Raw genomic sequence first — 20,669 nt, 5'->3', positions numbered from 1 at the left:
AAAAAAACAACAACAAAAAAATCACTGTGGTTTTTCGAAATATTTTAATATTCTTTAAATTAATTTAGTTTTTACAGTTTTGCCAGGAGTGAAAAGTTTTGAAAAGTGAAACATGCCTCTAATGGCCAGTAGGGGGCAACAGCTCTGGTTGTTAATAAGGGAATCAGATTGTATAGAAATCTCTAGGAAAACATTTCTATTACAACCTCAGTAAACACCTTCCTGATTAATTTATAGTCTCAACAACTAGTTTCAAGTATTATTAAATAGAAAATTCATTGTGTAACTCATGATCCTGAGTCAAAAGAAGGGAAAGCAGGCTATGCTTTAAGGGTCGCCCGTTCTCATTGACAACTTGCTATCAGAAAGCCTCAGTCACACTTGCGTACAGACTGGTTGGCAACTGTTTGTCAACCACTGGTCACTAGGGAAATATGTCATTGTGTCCTAAAAATGTGTTGGCAAGTGGTTTCTTGAGTTTGCTGACTCCTTTCAGGTGAAGTTGGTTGCAAAGAAGGTGCTGCACCGACTACCTCCTTGGGATTGCTTTGATGGCAAAGAAGTTGCCACGGTTACCTGTACTTCGCATTGAAGATGCCAATTTGTCTGCAACTACTTGCTAACCAACCACAGAGTGCTAATGAAAGGAAATGAAAAAATCAGAAATGGTGAACCGTCACCTTCAGAGTAAAACCTGTGGCTCGCCACTGCAGCCAACACATTTCAAAAGATAACCAGTCTCAATTTCCACTTTGTGCTGGACTTTTCACGGTTCCGAAACTACTTCTATCCAAACTACCCGTGACCGTGGCGATCTGCTAACGACCAACAACAGCAGTCCTGAACAACTGGAAGGAGGTTTTCAGTGCAGCACCGTATACCTCTTTGCAATAAATTTCAGCTAGTAACAGTGATCCAATTTCAGCAGCTACTTGCAACTGATCAGGGAATATCATCATGTCATGTCTAGTTTCAATAAACCACAATCAAAGAGCTCAAATCCTACACTGAAATTCTTTGAATCAGTTTGCGTTGTCTTGGTTGCTGCTTGAGTAGATCTTGCAAACAAAATCCAAATCCTCACTTCAAAGTCATCTTGGACACAGCATATGACCTTCGTAAAATCAGCCCATAAAATCATCTGTCACAAGGTAAATTTAGATGTCTCAGAGGGAGTAAAGTTGACAGGAGAAATATGTTTCAACCACTAATAAGGGTGAGCAAAACAATAAGAGAGCACGAGGTCTTGAAACAGCTGACTTTTGCATCAAGTAAAAAGCAGAAATTTGCATGCAGCTGGTCACAGTTCAGCGTTCGAATGCGAGATGTTTCTAGTTTATGACGCCAAACACCGGAAACCCAGATGCAGTTGCTTCCTTTTTCCCTAAAGTTAGCAAACTGTGTTTTCTTTGAGAGGAAACTGGTATTATGCGTAATGCTGCAGTTTGTTGCATTACACAAAGAAGAGTGGGGTGGGGGGGGGGGGGGACTCATGGGTACACTACTGAGCAATGCTTGAGCACCATAAAAACAGTAGGAGGCATCTAATTATTCATAAAACCATATAAAAAGGGAAGGAAAATATGAGTTAAAAAAGTGAAAATGTAGTTTATTGTTGATAGCTGAAGCTTCTTATACTTGCCACACAAAACCGTGAAGTGCAAACAATGAATTGAGGATCTTGGTATGAGTTAAGCCAGCCTTTCAACATCATATAGGTTGCTCAACCCTGACTGCCTATAGGGGAGCCTATAGCCTTGAATTGCGTAATCGAGTTCAACGAACTCTGTTCAGGAAACCAAGCCGCCAAAGGGCTCGGTCTCTGATGTCACCTCAGAGAAACGATATTTCCCAGTGTTAACATATGGCTGTACCCCCCAGCTGTTCCCCGTACAAACACAAATGTACACTTCCTCTAACTGCGACTGTGCAGGAAGATGAAGTAAACTCCACACGCAGGCCCCCGAGCTGATCGCTTTCCCGAGATCTTTAAAGTTTTCTTTATGGTAACAGCAAGGAGGAACAAACAGTACTTCGACCTGCCTTATGTAACTCCTCGGTGCAGACCGAGCGAAGGAGCAGATTTGTTTGCTTATCGCTGCCATTATTGGCTTGAGAGCGGTCGTTAACCTTTAGAGAGCAGCCTCACCTCGACGTCACCTCGTCGTCAGCACCATAACTGGGCCTTGGTGGTAGAACTAACAGCTTCCTGTGCTTTGCAGGGTTTTTTTTCCCATTAAATTGTCCAAATTACTGCTGGGAACAGAACGTGTGTGTGTGTGTTTATAGAGGCAGTTAAGCATATGGGTTCTCTGACTGTAGTTAAGTTTATTCTTTTCATTTGAAGTCAAGTTTTGCCTTGTTGTGAACCTGAACCCTCAACTCACTCAATCAAAAGCTGATTAATTAACATATGTTCAGGATGTATTAGAGGTTCTGGTTCTTTTGTCTTGTAACTTTGAAAATGTGCTTTTTTTTAGCATGTGGTTAAACACATCACATACTATATCTTACTGCCAGCAACCCGTTAAAAAGGAAGCTGAAGCATTGATAAACGCGTGTGCATTCCAATCATTGCATGTTGGATCGTGAAAACAAAAGTTCCTCTGAGGCCAAGGGGTACTATTACTAGAGAGTCATACATGCTTTAGTGGTATGCAGCTAAATCTAAAGCTTGAGAAGTCGACTGTGACTTGTCACAGTGGTAATTAGGCAGGTTTAGTGAACTGTCAGTTGTCAACTTAAGTAAAATAGTATTTATTTGCTTTTTATCTGAAATAATTGGTGTTAAAATATTAGTTTTTTTTTTTTTTTTTTAGAAAACGTCTCAACACCAATATAAAGCATTAAAATCATATACATTGTACAATGTAGATCCTTCTTGCCAGAGTAGCTCTGACCTTTTGGGACATTTTAAATTGGGAGTGGGAGTGGATCGTTTGGATCCCATGATTTGCAGGGTGAGGCCTCCGAGGATTCTTTCTGTCGTCACCCTGTGAGGTCAGCAGTCACTGATACCATCATCACAGCAGCTACATGGTTACGCTGAGCTCTAATTTACCCACGCACCCAGACGCTTCCTTGTTGAAGGTGTTGGTTATATGTGGAGATGATGATGTTGTACTATAGTAAGGCAGATTATATTTAGCATGAATCTAATATTAATAATATGAATTTGTATTAGTAATAATACAAATTTATTGCATTAATGGTCTTGCTTAGCAGGCTTATCTGACCATAATCAGTCCCTGAGGTCATCATCCACCAGCTGGGCAATCTGTGCTTGTTTAGGCACATCTCACTGCTGCTCAATCAGATTGTGAACTGGGAGGTTTGGTTCTGAGTCGACCCCCTGACCTCTTTCTTGTGTTCCTCAGACCATGCTTGAGTGATCGTTGCAATGTGACAGGACATGCAATGAGTTATGTGCATGCAGCAACCTGTAAGTGGGTGATGCGTGTCAAAGTGACGGTCAGTATTTGGTTCATTGGTGTATCTCTGGAGACAGTCTTGGATAGTTAAAAAGAAGGAAACTGCACGGGGATTAAAGGCCGGTATAGCCGGTATGTTGGCTGCTTTGCATGGCTTTAAGGCAGCACGCTCGTGTCTCGAGACGTGCACGATGCTCAGAAATGACACCGAAAACTGCAGCTTGCACTGTCGGATGCGACATTGGTTTCACTGCTTGGCGCCGTCCCAACAGTGGGTGAACGGCGAGCATTACAGCACCATAACACTGAATCGGCGACGGATGATGCAAATGGTGAGCTCTAGAGCTTCCATCAAAACCCAAATTATTAGTGTTGTTGGGATGAAAATGCCACGTTCGTTTGAGTTTAGCCAGCCTGAAGTCATGATGTTTACCTGGATTTGTTTTCTTGCCACTCAAGCGGCATGTGCTGTGTGCCCTTTGGTGTGCCAGATTTAAATGATGTGGAAACCGCACCCATCCGGCACAAGCTGGCACTGCATCAGTTGGTATTTGGCATTTGAGATTTCAGATCGTCTCCACACATGCTGATACCTCTCCACCGTGTTTGGATTCAAGCCTTGTAAGTGCTCCTGCCTGTGTGTGTATGTGGGTTTGAGTGGTTTGTGAAACTTGAGTGCTTTTGTCTTGAAGACTGCTTCTGTCAGTCTGATAAAGACCATCTATGGAATCTACAATTAAACTGCGCACAGACGCACACTCACACAGAGCTGTTAACACAATGTTCTTCCCCACCGCGGGCGTCACAGCACCCAACCGGAGCAGTTAAAGCCTCGATTTGGCAGCGGAGAGGAAATGAAAGGCGCTTAACTCTCCTGTTTACTCATTAGTCATACCTGGCCGAGAACAAACAAGTGCACGTGGAAAGTGATGGATGTTGAGGAGAGAGGAGTGGATGGGGGTGGGAAGGAAGGGATGTGCGCAGTGTTTACTGTTGATGTTCTTGTTGAATTTCATTTGCCATTAATGAAACTGTTTGTATTCATTACCAGTTGTCAGCCAGGAGAGCCGAAAGAAACATGACGCAAGCTTTTTCGCCCCCTTTACACGTGTGCGTCGTACATGGCTGGTCGACGATGTCTACTGATGTGTAAAGCACGCTCGTCATCAGCGATTGTGTATGCTCGTTGCGAGGCAGTTCGCTGTGAGCTGATGACGCTGATGGCTTTTCTTTTTTTCCTTTTTTGGGGCGGGGGGAGTTAGGCAGAATATGAATGTGAATCACCACCAACTGTTCAAAACAAGACAGGGACACACACACAGAGGTGGTGGTCGGCCATGCGTCATGACGCAGCTCATTCACATAACATGAGGGCTGAATATCCACGACAATCTTACTTTGTACAGGTGTGAGGGAGTGTAGCTCTAAGTCAGAGGAATGCAAACATACCTTCCATTGATTGAAAAACCTGCTTCATTGTGGCAAAAACGAGGCGTGTACTGAGGTTAGGTTGTTTAACATGATCACTCGTCTTCTATTTATTCATCAAATAAGGAACTTTAAATAGAAACCGCAAACACGAGCGTTACCAACACCTCAAAGTAGCCAGTCCCCTCTGACAGCATCATTAAAATGTCAGTTATCTCGAAGTCGACATTCATATCAACCGTAGATCCTTCAGCACAGCGTCGATCCCAGAAACCCAAAGTCTGTCAGCCCAGCGGCTCGTGGTAGGGACAATTGGAAGGGAAGCGTAAATCCACTTTGGACATGGGAATTTGGGAATTGGAGAGCAGGTAATAAGAAGCTACTCCCTGCATCAGCTAGGATTAAACAATCACCGTATCCCAAAAGGTTGATTCTGTTCATCTGGATGTAGCATTTTCAGAGGGAGGATCGTTTCATCACTTATCCAAGTGACTTCTAAGTGCACAATAACTAAAACCAGCCCACTGAATGGTAGGGTGGGCTGGTTTCAGTCATTGTGCAAATGTACTGTTTATAAGATTGGGGAAATGGGCAGTCAGCTGACACTGAAGAAATCACTTGGATGAGTGACGAAACATTTCTCTCACTGAAAACGCTACGTCCAGATGAACAGAATCAACCTTTTCGGATCTACTTACCTGGATGATTGAGCATCACCGTGTCCGTTGTATGGCTGACTGGTAAGAACAGTATATTTGTTGGACTATGACTCCCAGAGTGCATCTGCCAGTGACCACTGCAAACTTTAAAAGGACTTTTCTTTTTAAGTGTTGATTTCAGTGCATGGTAAACAATGAGGAGGTGGAAGGCAGCTGGAGGTCGAGCGGGTGTTTTTTCTTGCAGGTGTCTGTAATGTTGTTGTTTTTTTTTATACTTGTCTGAAGTCAAACAAAATCCCATCAATCCCCGAGGCAGTGCTCCATGTTGGTTGAATTTACATACTCAGAACAGGACATTCAAACAAGCTCTGTGAATGCAGTGCACTGTGTGGTACATTGTACAGGGAGTGCAGAATCATTAGGCAAGTTGTATTTTTGAGGAATAATTTTATTATTGACCAACAACCATGTTCTCAATGAACCCAAAAAACTCATTAATATCAAAGCTGAATGTTTTTGGAAGTCGTTTTTAGTTTGTTTTTAGTTTGAGCTATTTTAGGGGGATATCTGTGTGTGCAGGTGACTATTACTGTGCATAATTATTAGGCAACTTAACAAAAAACAAATATATACCCATTTCAATTATTTATTTTTACAAGTGAAACCAATATAACATCTCCATATTCACAAATATACATTTCTGACATTCAAAAACAAAACAAAAACAAATCAGCGACCAATATAGCCACCTTTCTTTGCAAGGACACTCAAAAGCCTGCCATCCATGGATTCTGTCCATGTTTTGATCTGTTCACCATCAACATTGCGTGCAGCAGCAACCACAGCCTCCCAGACACTGTTCAGAGAGGTGTACTGTTTTCCCTCCTTGTAAATCTCACATTTGATGATGGACCACAGGTTCTCAATGGGGTTCAGATCAGGTGAACAAGGTGGCCATGTCATTAGTTTTTCTTCTTTTATACCCTTTCTTGCCAGCCACGCTGTGGAGTACTTGGACGCGTGTGATGGAGCATTGTCCTGCATGAAAACCATGTTTTTCTTGAAGGATGCAGACTTCTTCCTGTACCACTGCTTGAAGAAGGTGTCTTCCAGAAACTGGCAGTAGGACTGGGAGTTGAGCTTGACTCCATCCTCAACCCGAAAAGGCCCCACAAGCTCATCTTTGATGATACCAGCCCAAACCAGTACTCCACCTCCACCTTGCTGGCGTCTGAGTCGGACTGGAGCTCTCTGCCCTTTACCAGTCCAGCCATGGGCCCATCCATCTGGCCCATCAAGACTCACTCTCATTTCATCAGTCCATAAAACCTTAGAAAAACCAGTCTTGAGATATTTCTCGGCCCAGTCTTGACGTTTCAGCTTGTGTGTCTTGTTCAGTGGTGGTCGTCTTTCAGCCTTTCTTACCTTGGCCATGTCTCTGAGTATTGCACACCTTGTGCTTTTGGGCACTCCAGTGATGTTGCAGCTCTGAAATATGGCCAAACTGGTGGCAAGTGGCATCTTGGCAGCTGCACGCTTGACTTTTCTCAGTTCATGGGCAGTTATTTTGCGCCTTGGTTTTTCCACACGCTTCTTGCGACCCTGTTGACTATTTTGAATGAAACGCTTGATTGTTCGATGATCACGCTTCAGAAGCAATTTTGAGACTGCTGCATCCTCTGCAAGATATCTCACTATTTTTGACTTTTCTGAGCCTGTCAAGTCCTTCTTTTGACCCATTTTGCCAAAGGAAAGGACGTTGCCTAATAATTATGCACACCTGATATAGGGTGTTGATGTCATTAGACCACACCCCTTCTCATTACAGAGATGCACATCACCTAATATGCTTAATTGGTAGTAGGCTTTCAAGCCTATACAGCTTGGAGTAAGACAACATGCATGAAGAGGATGATATGGACAAAATACTCATTTGCCTAATAATTCTGCACTCCCTGTATATAAATAGTAAAAACACAGCCGTGTCTCTTATTTTTATTCATGTAGTTTTTTATGAACTGTGTTTCTTATCCAGTTAGTGGCCATAATAATGGGCCAGGCCAGCCGCCACAGCTGCATGGCTGCCCAACTCTCCAAAACACACACAGACATATAATCACATACTCATTTCATACTCCTGCTCCAGCTCATTGCAGCTCATTGATTCAGAGCTTACTCCATCTCCTGTTATTGTGTCACTCGTATCCATGTCAACGTTTCGCTCGCTCCTCTCTAGCTTCTCTCCTTTTCTTGTTTCAACCTGCGTGCAACCGTCCAAACACGGCACGCATGTGAGGCGCGCAGTGGATTTGCATGTTTGATCTCAGGAAAGCGTTTTGCAAACCAAGCTGGCGTGATTGGAGTGGTCTGTAGGGACTTGTGGTTTAATTTTGAGCTGCGCACGAGTCCTGTCATTTCATTTCTGCCATCAATCAAATTTGGCAAAAACTGCCAGCGTTCGACTTGCATGAATCGACTACTTTGGTGGCCTTGCAAGCCAACAAACGAGTGCCCAAACATATTATCACCTTATAACTTCCTTTAGGGCTAATTTGTTAGCATGCGGTTGCTCATTTACACATCCAGCAGACACAGAGTGACACTCACTTCGGTCAGCTGTTGAATATTAGTCTAGTACAAGTCCTTTTAATTCTGTTTTGATCTCCAGTCCTTAGCAAGTGCAGGGAATGGCTCGGGATGAGTGTAGCTCATGCTGAGGAGGTGCTTCGAACTATAATGGGGAGCAGGTAGGGCAGAAGGAGAGGAGGCGTTTCCTCTTGTGGAGATGAGGCGATGGCAAGTGTCAGTAGTGGAGAGTCCAGAAGGTTCTTAGATAAATATTTGCTGTGCATGTTGGCCAAGTCTGCTGTCTACCCACAGTCTCTCTCTCACACACACACACACACACACACACACACACACACACACACACACACACACACAAAACACACACACACACACACACACACACACGCACACACACACACAAACACACACACACACACACACACACACACACACACACACACACACACACACACACACACACACACACACACCTACGCTCTCACGTGCATGCCTGCACATTCGATCACACTCGTCTCCTCGGTGTTTGCACACGCATATATATGCAGTCACACAGAGCTGCACTTCTTTCAATAAAGCTGCACATAGTAACTTAAAACCAGCAGAGCTGTTGCTGTATGAAGCGGCAGAGGCGTCTCTATTAATAATTACACAATTCATCATCAGATTGGAGCAGAGGCCAGGAGCTGTCATGAACACACACAGACACACACGGAGGCACTGTGAAACACAGATTGGCATCAGTTTCCAAACACACGGGACACGATTTCCAAACTGAACTCCAGATTCCACACCGTCAACCCCTTTTTTGTCATTTTAATGATCCAAAGGTTCATGAGTTCTTCTCTGGGTCCTCTGTCACAGCAGAGCACTCCTATGAGGTGATGAAGACCTATAGAGGAACTGACCGAGATGGCACCGGGAAGTGAAGGCTTTAATTGAGAGTCATCTCAACTATAGCAAACCTTTCTTTCTTTTTTTTTATTGTTTATACAATCTCTTTTTTTTTTTTTTTTACAACATTTTTGCAATTAATAATAACTCAAGCCAGCTGCAATAGAAGAGTCAGTATATCTTGAGGGTGGAACATTTTGTAAATACCACACTGACATGTTGGCACCTGAGCTGATATGGCAAATTTATTAGGAAAAGGCCACTGTTTATTAAAATAAAAGCAGGCACAGCCTGCAGCAGCTAAGTGGTTACACTGATTATAAAACATTAAAGTTGCAGAATGGAAAACCAGAACAATTAGCTTCTGTACTTACTCCTGTAACAACAGGAAAGTGGGGCTACAATTTTACACAGGCTCAACAGAACTGGACAACAGAAGATTGGAGAAACGATGCCCGGTCTGAGTCTCGATTTCTGCTGCGACATTCAGATGATGGTATCCAAATTTAGTGCAAAACAAAACTGAAAGCATGGATCCATCCTGCCTTGTATCAACGGTTCAGGCTGCTGCTGGTGTGATGGTATGGGGGATATTTTCTTGGCAAACTTTGTGTCCCTTAGTAACACCTGACCATCATTTAAGCACCACAGCCAGCCTGAGTATTGTTGCAGACTTTTACAGCTATCATGTCAATATGGACCAAAATCTCCAAAGATGTGTCCAGCACCTTGTTGAATCTTTGACATAAAGGATTAAAGACCCGAGTAAAGTGGCCGCTGAGAGTATTCGTGTTAATGCATTTCCCTATATTTCTGCTCCAGATGCACATGTGGGTTGTGGGATGAACATTAACATTATCATGTTCATGTTTGCAGCACTTTTGGTTCAACTACCAGCCTTAGTCGGCTTTACAATGAATTTCTTGATCCAGATCGGTGCTGGTGTGATGTGAAGACTAATAAAGAAGATTTCCTTCCTTTTACATCTTCTTCACTGATGTGCCAAAAAAACACTTTGGCTGAATTTTGCTGTTCTGTCACAGCGAAGCAAGAAAAGACACAAATGTCTCAGCAGCAGCTCGGCGGCTTTACTTCAAGATGGTGCAACAGCTTCTTGTGTTTCACTTCGTTTGTCCGTCCACATCGGAGAACCGGAGCAAGCTGTTCGCTGGCATTCTGGGAAAGGCCTTACACGGAAGAGAGGATCCCACCTGCTCATGTTATCACTCAGTATATCACTTCACTCAGGATGCCACCGTCATGTGTGTGTGCATACGTGTGTGTGTGTCAATGCTCAGTGGGGCCATCGGCATTAGTAGAAAGTGGCAGAACTGGTGGAGCGGCACGACACAAAGACGGAGAGAAATCGCCGGTCTGAATCAGCAGACAGTGACTGTGTGTGCGTATGTGTGTGAGTGAGAGTGGGAGAATGAATGAGATAACGTCCACAAAAATCCTTTGGTCCCGTTGGCTTTCGCTGTGTCTGCGCTCTCCAGGGACAGGACGTCCCATGTCAGATTTCACTACGGTTGCCAGTTTCTGTTACACAGTTTAAACGCTGCATTTGGAGCAACGGCAGGAAGTTTCTGCTCAAACTGGGTTCGAGTTTCTCTGCAGTGGTTGTTTTTTCTTTCTATTTTTTTTTTTTAAAGTCACTCATTTCAACAGTTAGGAAAATCCTCGGATGCCCTGAGGGGAATCCGACGTTTGGACCTACAGTGGGATCATCTGGTTACAACACACTGATGTCTGCAGCATGAGCTGTTTGGAAAAATTAATACACTTTTTTAAAAGTTGGTCAAAGGTTAAGAAGCAACTCGCACAGGCCCGGACTGGTTTGTTGTTGCAATAAAAAGACTAATTGTGACCTTTGGTGGTTATTTCTATTTATGGGTAAACTACATGGAGGCAGCGTCTTTTTGTGTCTTCATGCACCACTCTGTGTTTAGTCAATAGTTATTATTATTCCCTGGCTCTCATCCACAGTGTGCCTTTTGTGTTGTCTCCCTCCCATCACCACCATCCAGTCTTGACTTCCCCTCCCTGATCCTGGTTCAGAGGTTTCTTCCTTTTAAAAAGGAGTTTGTCCTTCTCACTGTCGCCAAATGCATGCTCAAAGATTGTTGTTTGATCGTTGGGGTTTTCTCTGTATTATTTTAGGGTCTTCATCTTACAATATCGGGGGCCTTGAGGCGACTGTTGTGATTTTGTGCTGTGTAAATGAAATTGAATTGAAATTTGTTTACTAATTAACAGCAAACAATCTCCAGAGGTCAAGATAACATGTTTAGATGCAATTTTTCTGTCCAAACCCAGCAATAATCAATGTATAATGACTTGAAATAGGCAAAAAGTGGCACAGTGGTTAGCACCATCACTTCACAGAAAGATGGGCCCAGGTTTGAATCCCCTCACCTCCCCATGATTGCTGGGATAGACTTTAGACTGTGACCCTGTGATGGATGGATGGCCTGAGAAAAAGTGTCTCAAACTTAACTGACAGAAGCGTAAGCAGATGTGTCCAGTTCTTAGTGACTGACTTGTCTTTACTGCTCTGGTGCTGAGATACAAGATGCATTTAATAAGATGGTGATGATTTGTTGTATTTTTTTTTTAGCTTTTTGGCGTTGTCCATTCATTGCAGGAGTTGCTGTTATTTTCTCTCTCTTTATACTTTATTAACGTCTGGGTTTCTGCAGATCACTGAGCGTCTAGATCAGGAAGAAAGCAGCCAGTAATCAGCTTTACTTGTTGACACTGATTTTCTATGAAAAGGTTTAAGCCACCCTGTGAAACAGACGCTTGTGTATTCTCACTAAAGCGTTTGGGCTGCACATAGGCAGCCACTGACTCTGTAGACCTGATTTCCTCGGGCATCTCCTTCCTTAGTTTTTGGGCTGTGAATGCTGACACGGGCTTATATGTGACTAAAAGATCAGGGAGGTCGTACACCAGAGGCTATGAAGAGCTTTAAAAGCCAGAAGTGAGATCTCAAAATTCAGAATCGTACAGGGAACGAGTTCAAGGTGTGATCTCGAGGCTGAGTGCAAAGTTCAGAAGCTCACTGTCGTTTGTTTGAGGCAGGTGTTGAAATAGCGAAGGTGTGACGTGATGAAACAGAAGATTTTTGTCCCAGTATATTTCTCAGGTGATGAGAAAGCTGTAGTGTGCAAAGGCCAGCATGTTGGCCTGGCGGCATAACAAACTACTTGTTCGGATATTGTTCAAGGATGAGCTAAAAATACTCGGATGCGAAGCGGCACATGGGACAGGACAGTGGATGTTCTTCTCCCCCTGACTCTGCAGTGCTGCTCTGTCTCTGTCCATCTCTTCCTGTCCCCACACATTCCTGTGCTGTAACACGCCCACTCAGGCTTTCCCACTGCGCTGCTGCATAATGGAAAGTCTCTGGAGCCTTATACAGGCCTGTCTCTGAACCTCACAGAATATAGGAACAAATTACCACCTTTAATAAGCATTTAGCTTTTAATACCATTTAAAGAGTGCTATAGCTTTTCGCACTCATCTCATAACCTTTTTTGTGTATATATACCTTACCCTCTCGCACACCTGGTTAAATAGCTACAGCAGCTATGCTACGAGCTGCTGGAGGCGTGATTGACGGCGGCAGAGCTACAGAAGGGGCAGGCATGAAAATGCAATAAGCGTCAACTCGTCTTTCAGCACCACGCAGTCTGCTCGCCGCTGTCAGCTGCACGGATGTAACGCATGGAAATTTACAGCTGAGCATAAAAGGAAAATGTTGTATTCAAATGAAGAGATGTCTTCAGGTGATAAAAAGCTTTGATTAAAGATGGATGGTTAGCGCCTTAATTCTCATTATTTCAAAGGTGGTTAAGCATCGCGTGGAGGTGCTCGTTCTGGAGCATACTGATTTCAAATCGTGTTTTGGTGAACACGAGATGCTGTCTTAGTCTCAGAAGAGTTTTTCCCAGGAAAACCTTCCCACTCTGTTTGTACCGAACAGCATGTGCAGAAAATGTAACGTTTTGTGCTGTAACTCAATCAGCCACAACATTAAAACCATTTAATGGGGATGTTACTTAAAACTCCTACATGAGCGTTTTTGCGGGCCATGTGCAACCGCCTCATAAACAGCAGCAACTTCCCCATTGGGATAAGCCCCCCCCCCCCCCCCCTCTGCTGCACTGCAAAAAATGCAGCAGAACAGCTTCACAAAAACCATAAATTTCTCAAGGAATTGCTCAGGGCACCACAGTCTCCTAGCTAGGGCCACTCCTAAAGAGAGTTTTAATGACGTGGCCTACTGGTGACCATCTTATTGTACTCACCTGACTTACTGAGTTTATGCAGACTATTAAATACGATGGGGACGGGCTTGAGATCTGATTCTGGATGTAATCAGGAGATAAAGAATTATTTTTGCCTTTCTACAAATCTCTTCAACCTATTTTCTGGTTGTTGGCAACAGCTCAAAGGATTCAGTCAAAAACTGGTGTGAGTACTCCACCAGAAATATCTGTCGACTGTTTCCTGTAGACTCCAAAACGGCTGTGCACATGTCTGTCACATGTGTGATTCAAACACTACTTTACACTAGTGTTTGAATTACTCTTTGATGTTTAACTCGGCTACTTGTTCTTTACCTGAACAGCTCTCATATATTGTGTGTCCTCATATGGGTACTTTGTATTTTGCCTTTTCGGCACCATATACCTGTACAGTGGTGACTTTATTGTCTTTTGCTGTCAAATAAACCCCATTTCAAGACATACTTTTAAAAAAGGATGACTTTCTGTTCAAAGATGATGCTTAGTTTTTATACTTATCAGGTCTAAGTGATTCCAAATATCTCAGAAAACTGAAATATACAAGAGCTCAGTTCAGATGAGGTTAAAATGTGGCTGTTTGAAACCGGTTTTAACGCCTTTGCATTTTCTCGTTTTGACTTCAAAGAAAGGAGGAGGAAATTAGTGTTCTTAGTGTACGGAGGCCCAAAAATGCCAGAATAACAAGTTATTGAACAAAACAATTAGTATTAGGATTTAAATCAAATGAAAAATTTGGGGGAAAAAATCTAGCCAATAATTTTTAATTTATTTTAAGAAATGACAAAAACTGACAGCGGAAGAAATGAGCTTTTTCCAAAGGATGGCTGGCATCTACCTTGGAGAAGGGGTGAGGAGCTCAGCCATCTGAGAGGGGTTTGGAGTAGAGGCACTGGAAACCTGGCCTGGCCAATGGTACAGTAATGTTTGGTTTGTGATTTTAATCAATTATTAGGCGGTTGCAAGGCATGTGATTAGATAAGAACCTGTAGCAGCCTAAAATATTTGGGCGTGATGAGTTTGGTTGCTCAACTCCTGATTGAACAAGGAGTTCAAGAACAGACAGAACATTTGTGTATTGTAGTAAATGTTTTTGTTTCTGTATTTCTTTCTACATTTCTACTGTAGGTATTTTTTTATTTTCCAATTCGGGCACTGTTGGTCTTCCGTATAACTCTTCCATTTGTTCTTTTCTGTGCAAAAATGACCACAGTGTGCTTGCATTGAATGTTTAAAATGGCAACTGTAGTATCTTTAGCAGTTCTTGTAAGACGAGCTGGTTGCAGCTGCCACCCACAATGAAGAAGCCATTTTCAGATTTTTTTTATGTATTTATATTTTCCCACACCCACCTCTGAAGCCCCCACGAGCCAAGCATTAGATGCTCAGAGGAAGATTTTGGTTGCAGTATTACTTTTACCAAACCGTCATCCACATGCGCGCCAAATTCATGACTAACAAATAAGTACGGTGAAATCAGACGCTGTGGTCAGAGTGCAAACATTAAATCCTTATAACTGACAGACTTTCTGGCGTCGCTGGAAGAAATAAAATGAGGTGACACGGGAGCTGTCCTGTCGGTTCAGCCTGCCAGTTTTCGTCTATCCGTGTATACGCAGCTGTCTTTGACGCTGGATCCCGGCTCATGTTGCGCCGTTTCGCCTCTTAGCTGCTCGCCTTGCCTGCAGGATAGATGATTTAATGGAATCAAGTATAATAACAGTGCAGAAGGATTTCGGGAGCTCAAGTCGCTGGCTTGAAAAATTGCATCCATCGTGGAAAAACCCTCAAGAGATTCTCTCATTTGAAAAGACTTTAATGATCTCCAGAAGAATATTCTTGGCTTTTTGCAATGTGTAGGTCAAAGGTCGTGGCTTCTTGGCTACTTTTGGAGTTGCAAGGAATTTGCTGTCTTGCACAAAGAGATCGCAGCACGCTCGAGGCATTCAGTAAGAACGGATTTGTACATTTTCTGCTCTGCGACCTATGAGATGCTCACAGAAGGATGAGATGCAGTGACGAGCATTGATGCTTTCTGGTGATTTTACATTCATCTGTTCCTGTGTGAAGTTCATAGATCCATCTAGTGCACATGTGTCTTGCTCTCATGAAGACGGTGACACTGACAATGCTCTTTTTGTACAGTCTGTTTTTCAACCAGCGCCACTTTCCATTGATTGTAAACACATGATGGACTCTAGCGCGGGTCTGGCCAATTTCCTTTAGCATAAAATATGATTTAAACCAAACCAAGTGACCAGTGCACTCAGTGACTCACATCACGTTGCTGGGAGCAGCCTCCGTGTCTTGTGGGAGCCGGGGCGGCATGAAAATGACAGACTGACACAGTCGATTTACGACAGGAGAACAGGGTGGCTTTCAATTTTAGCCAGCCCTCGATTGAGACATCACATAGACCCAGACTCTCCTAATTACACACACACTTTCTGACACACAGGCGGCTAGAGAACAGTTATTGGCTAGACACTGTACTCCGGAGGCAGATAGCCTTGTCTAACCTCTTGATTTAAACAGTCTGGGAGAATAGTGAAAGAGAGCCACACACACTCACACAATCGCCACCGTGGTCATTATCCTATTGATTAGCCAACAGATGGAGAAACGATGCTAGGAAGTGGATGAGATCGATTAACACGTCCAAGGCGACGGCATGGGGCAGCCTGGGGAAAATAAGATATCTGATTAGTGTGACCAGGAGAGGAAGCACTGCACATGTAGCCGCGTATAAAAGGCTGTATGTGTAGACAGCTGTTTCACATTTTTTTTCCTGTATAATTTGCCACGTCTGTGCAGAGGAAAGGTCGTTATTAAGTGAATGTCATCTGCGCAATTACAGCATCTCCCAGAGTTTGCATGTGTGTATCCATGGCAGAGCTGCAGCACTAACAAGAACGTGTAGTGACACCCTGCTCTGGATTCTCATGCCGGATAGCTCGGTTATGTTGCTGCTTTTCGAGCTGCTCCGCTCTGATTTAGGCCGTCACGGCTTGGCCGGCTGGCGGGCACCGTCTGTGCTGAGGCACGCTAAATATAGCTCACTGCACCAGGAAGAAGACAAGCTGGGGGGAAGACAGAGAGAGGGAGGGGGTGTAAATACAGAGTACCCTCAATTGCAATTAGAGAGTCAAGCAAGGCTGGGAATTTTTTAATTTTTTTTAATTTTAAGAAAAGAGACTGGGAACTCTCTCTGAGCCTGTCCTCTTTACTAGCCTTGTGCTTTGGTTATTTTGGCACTCGGCGGCTTAAGTGCCTTCAGTGTGAGTCACCACATTTGACTGAACCAGTTTAGAGGGCACTTACTGACCTTTATGGTCGTCATAATTGTGCTTCCAGTACAAGGTGCAGGAGCTGTGGTTCGCATCTTGCATTCATTGTTTATTTACAACACACAAGACCTTTAAAGCAGTTAGCCTGTACTCGGTTGTTATCTACTCCACAATACAACAACCTGACATCTGGTTTGAAGGTCCATACACACCACGGGAAAACTGAAATCTTGAAGGAATAATTGCACATCTAACCGAGTTATATGTGTCTAATGCAATCAATGTCAGACTGCACAACATCAGTCCGGAGGCCTGTCAGACTGCGCAGTGTTGAGTCAGCCAGTGTTTTCTGATTCTTTTCATCCTGCATCCTGACTGGTTGGTCCATTTTCTCCACTGAGGTTTCAGAAAACCCTCACAGAGTTTTAAGCCTTGAACCAAGCTAACCTGCTAAGAGGTGAATCGTGACCATAAAGAGATTGGATCTCCATCAAAAAATAACAAAAGAAGAAAAAGATAAGATTGTGTACATAAATACTTTTAACAATGGAGGAACTACTTATCCTTGACCTGTATCCCAGTGGAAGCTGTTCACTTAATAATAATAATAATACATTTTATTTGAGGGCGCCTTTGAAAAACCCAAGGTCACCTTACAAAAGAACAAAATTAATAAAAGAAGCAATAGTCATAAAATACAATAAGTTAAAATTGCAATGTGCAAACTTGCACATCACTTTGCATCTTAAGGCCGGTCACATACTGATAATCCAGGCTCCAGTTGCCTAGGTAACACAAGTTACCAGTTTACTTCCAGGTCACATGTCAATTATATTTTTACTCTCATTGGTAGTTACTTCAGCTACTCTCCTCTAAGTTGAGCAAAGCTCGTCTTTGTTCCCGTGTCACCGGCAGCTATGTCATTTGAAGTTGCAAAAACTCATTCAGTTTCTATCGTCTCCAGGCCACCACATCACTGCAAATTGCTAACTAAAGATCCAGCTTTAATTGTCATTTGAATGATTACTATCTTAAAACTTTATTCAGCTTAAATATTTCAGATGCAACATACAAATCTGAGGCCATGGTCCTCAGCTGGAAAAGGGTGGAGTACTCACTCCTGGTCAGGGACGAGTTCCTGCCCCAACTGGAGGAGTTTAAGCATCTTGGGGTCTTGTTCACGAGTGATGGGAAAAGGGAGCGGGAGATCAACAGACGGATTGGTTCTATGGCTGCATGATGCGGATGCTGTACCGGTCCGTCGTGGCGAAGAGCTTGTGCGTAAAAGCGAACCTCTCAATTTACCAGTCAATCTGCGTCCCTACCCTCACCTATCGTCACAAGCTTTGGGTATTGACCGAAAGAGCGAGATTGCAGGTACCGGCGGCAGAAATGGGCTTCCTTCGAAGGGTGGCTGACGTCTCCTTTAGAGATAGGTTGAGGAGTTTGGCCATCCGCGAGGGGCTCGGAGTAGAGCCGCTGCTCCGCCACACCAAAAGGAGCCAGCTGAGGTGGTTCTGGCATCTGATAAGGATGACTCCTGGGCGAGGTGTTCTGGGCATGCCCCTCCGGGAGGAGGCCCCTGGGGCAGACCCAGGACACGCCCCCCCTAACAGATCACAAACCTGGATGACATAAGACACACCCACACAATACACAGACCTGCTAGAGCTGCAGTGTTCCTGATACGTGGCATCAGTGCTAAGCGCTGTGGTGCCATTCTTCTCGAGCCGTATACCAATTTCTTTTGCACCAGTGGTACCATTTGTAGTAGTAAGTGGATAGAGGGTGCAGACTCCCCCTTGTATAAAAACAATTTTAGCTCACTTCTGCACTGCAATCATGTACACTGACTACTAAAGCTGTGACCAGGGTAACCTAACATGACACGGCACAGAGGACCCAAGACTGACAGATGGCTCTGGATGTCATGTGATTCTGCTGCTGTCTCTACTGTGGAGCAGAATTATGCAGCTAATCCTTCCAACGGCACAAAAAAAAAGAAAAAAAAGAAAAAGAAGCCATGACTACTTTTCAGACTTGACATTTTGAATAACTGCAGCAGTGACATTTTCCCACATACCTGTGTGCTCACATTTGGGGCATGTGCTCAGGAAAATGCAACATGGGATCTAGAACTCTGTTTTCCCACGTACGGGCTTGTGCGCACACACACACTCTCACACACACAGTTGCCTGTAGCCATAGGTGTCCTCACTTTCTCCCTCCCTGCTGTTCCCTTTATCTCCTTCTTCCTGTCTGAGTCTTTCTTCCAGCCCGTTTAGCCGCACTACGTATTCAAGTTGTTCGTTTTAGGGTCAGCGTGTTTCAGAACTGATATCACACATTACATATTAACCAGATAAGGTGGAGACACTTTGTTTACATAACATTTCTTTCATCTTCTTCATATCTGAGGTGTGTTTATACGATTTGTAATCAAACCTCTCTTCTCTGGCTTTTCTTCTAGAGTGCTGATGTCGGTGAATCGTCCCTGGGGAAAACAAAGGCTCCGCCTCTTCATTTTGTGGCAACCTATCGCATCGAGAGAGCAGCTGGATCGGACACGGTCCTCAAGCACTTTGTCAGAGACTGATGGAAAACTTCTTTTCTTTTTTTTTTCCTCTTCGCTTTCATCTAGTTGGTTGTGGAAACCAACAGGGATGTGTGCCAAATGACATTCTTAAAAAGCTATTTGCTGCTCTCATTCCTTGAGTGAAACCCGTCAGAGGAGGGTACAAAAATGGAGAACAGTGTTTTCTTTTTCTTTTCTTTTTTCCTAATTGGAAGAGCTCCAATTATAAAGAATACAACGGTTGATGAAAAAGAAAAATGTGTGGAATTGTACATCTGCTCAAAAAGTGCCTCATTTTCAGATTGTAGCCATTTTCCAGAGAATTTCAGTGAAGCTTTGTGGGGTGTTTTTTGTTGTTTTTCTTTCCAAGCTTGATTTAATGTAGTTCTAAAAACAAAAGTGGGGAGCACTGGTGTGAGCTTTTACTGCATTCATGTCATAAAGTATGGAAGGTTTGAAGGTTTGCTGTGTGTGCACAGCGATCGTCAGCTTTGTGATTAGAGTTGCTCGTATGTGGCTGAAAAACATTATAGACACTATGTCTTTAGGTTTCAGTTCATATTCCTTGATGTGAGTCTTCCAAGATGGGTAAAATCAAGAAAAACATGTTGACAGTCCTAACTGGAATGTTGAAATAAAATGAAACGGGGGGGGGGGAGATTGTACACAATAAATATGACATGAACGCAGAAATTTCACTAAGTCCTCAGAGCCACAAGCCTAGAGACCAGTCGGCAACCTCCTGGCAACTTCTGGTTGCTAGGGAAAAAGTTAGTATTCCCCAGCGAATTGTTGCTAGAGGAAATCACTGCACCAAAAACTGCACCTTCTTGTCATTGCTGTGGTTGCCAGCAGGTTGCTGCAGTCACTTGTAGTTTGCAAGGAAGATGCAGACTTGTCTGCAAACACTCACCGCTTACTCTCCCAAGCAAACCATAAACCAACACGTTTCAAAAGTTGCAACCTGTTTTGAAGGCAAACAGTTCTCCATTTCCAATTTTTTCTTACAGTTTCACAGTTGCTTGGTGAAGAGATGGAAAGTGTTAGCGGACAGCATTTCTTCTTGCAGCCTCCAGCAAGCAAAGCAATCACAATGTTTTTGATGCAGCAATAAAAACACCTTTTTGTGACCAATTTCAGAGTCGTGTAATACCCATTTTTCCTTAGAAAACGGTGGTTGCAACGGGGTTACTAACTAGTCTCCAACCATTTGAGTATGGAGCTTTTGCAATCAGTTTCACAGCAACTGCCAGCAGCCTCTAGCAATGACTCGCAACTGGTTGAGGAATAAATATTCTAACCTAGCGACCAGTAGCTGCTAAATGGTCGCTAGCAAGCCACTAGGCTTGTCTGACTGAGACCTAAAGTACTAGCAATCTGCTAGCCTTCCTTTCTACTGTGAGAAATACTAGCATAGCTGCTGTTAGCGTACTGTTAAATATTATGCGTCGATTTTACTCTTCAAAATTCAAATTTTTCTGCTCCTGATATCTTCTTCA

At 43.5% G+C, this 20,669-nt stretch overlaps 1 protein-coding gene across 1 annotated transcript in view; it reads left to right on the top strand.

Annotated features, from left to right (window-relative positions):
* LOC113018742 (insulin receptor substrate 1-B) overlaps positions 1-20,304 on the top strand; it is a 55,169-nt gene extending 34,865 nt beyond the window's left edge. The window contains exon 4 of the mRNA XM_026162074.1: positions 19,066-20,304. Coding sequence (XP_026017859.1) covers positions 19,066-19,073 — 8 coding nt within the window. The 3' untranslated portion in view covers positions 19,074-20,304. The remainder of the gene's footprint in view (positions 1-19,065) is intronic.
* The last annotated feature ends 365 nt before the right edge of the window (positions 20,305-20,669 follow it).

Source organism: Astatotilapia calliptera, chromosome 3 (genome assembly GCF_900246225.1).
Source record: "Astatotilapia calliptera chromosome 3, fAstCal1.2, whole genome shotgun sequence".
NCBI lineage: Eukaryota > Metazoa > Chordata > Actinopteri > Cichliformes > Cichlidae > Astatotilapia > Astatotilapia calliptera.
This window is presented reverse-complemented; position numbering and strand designations above follow the sequence as displayed.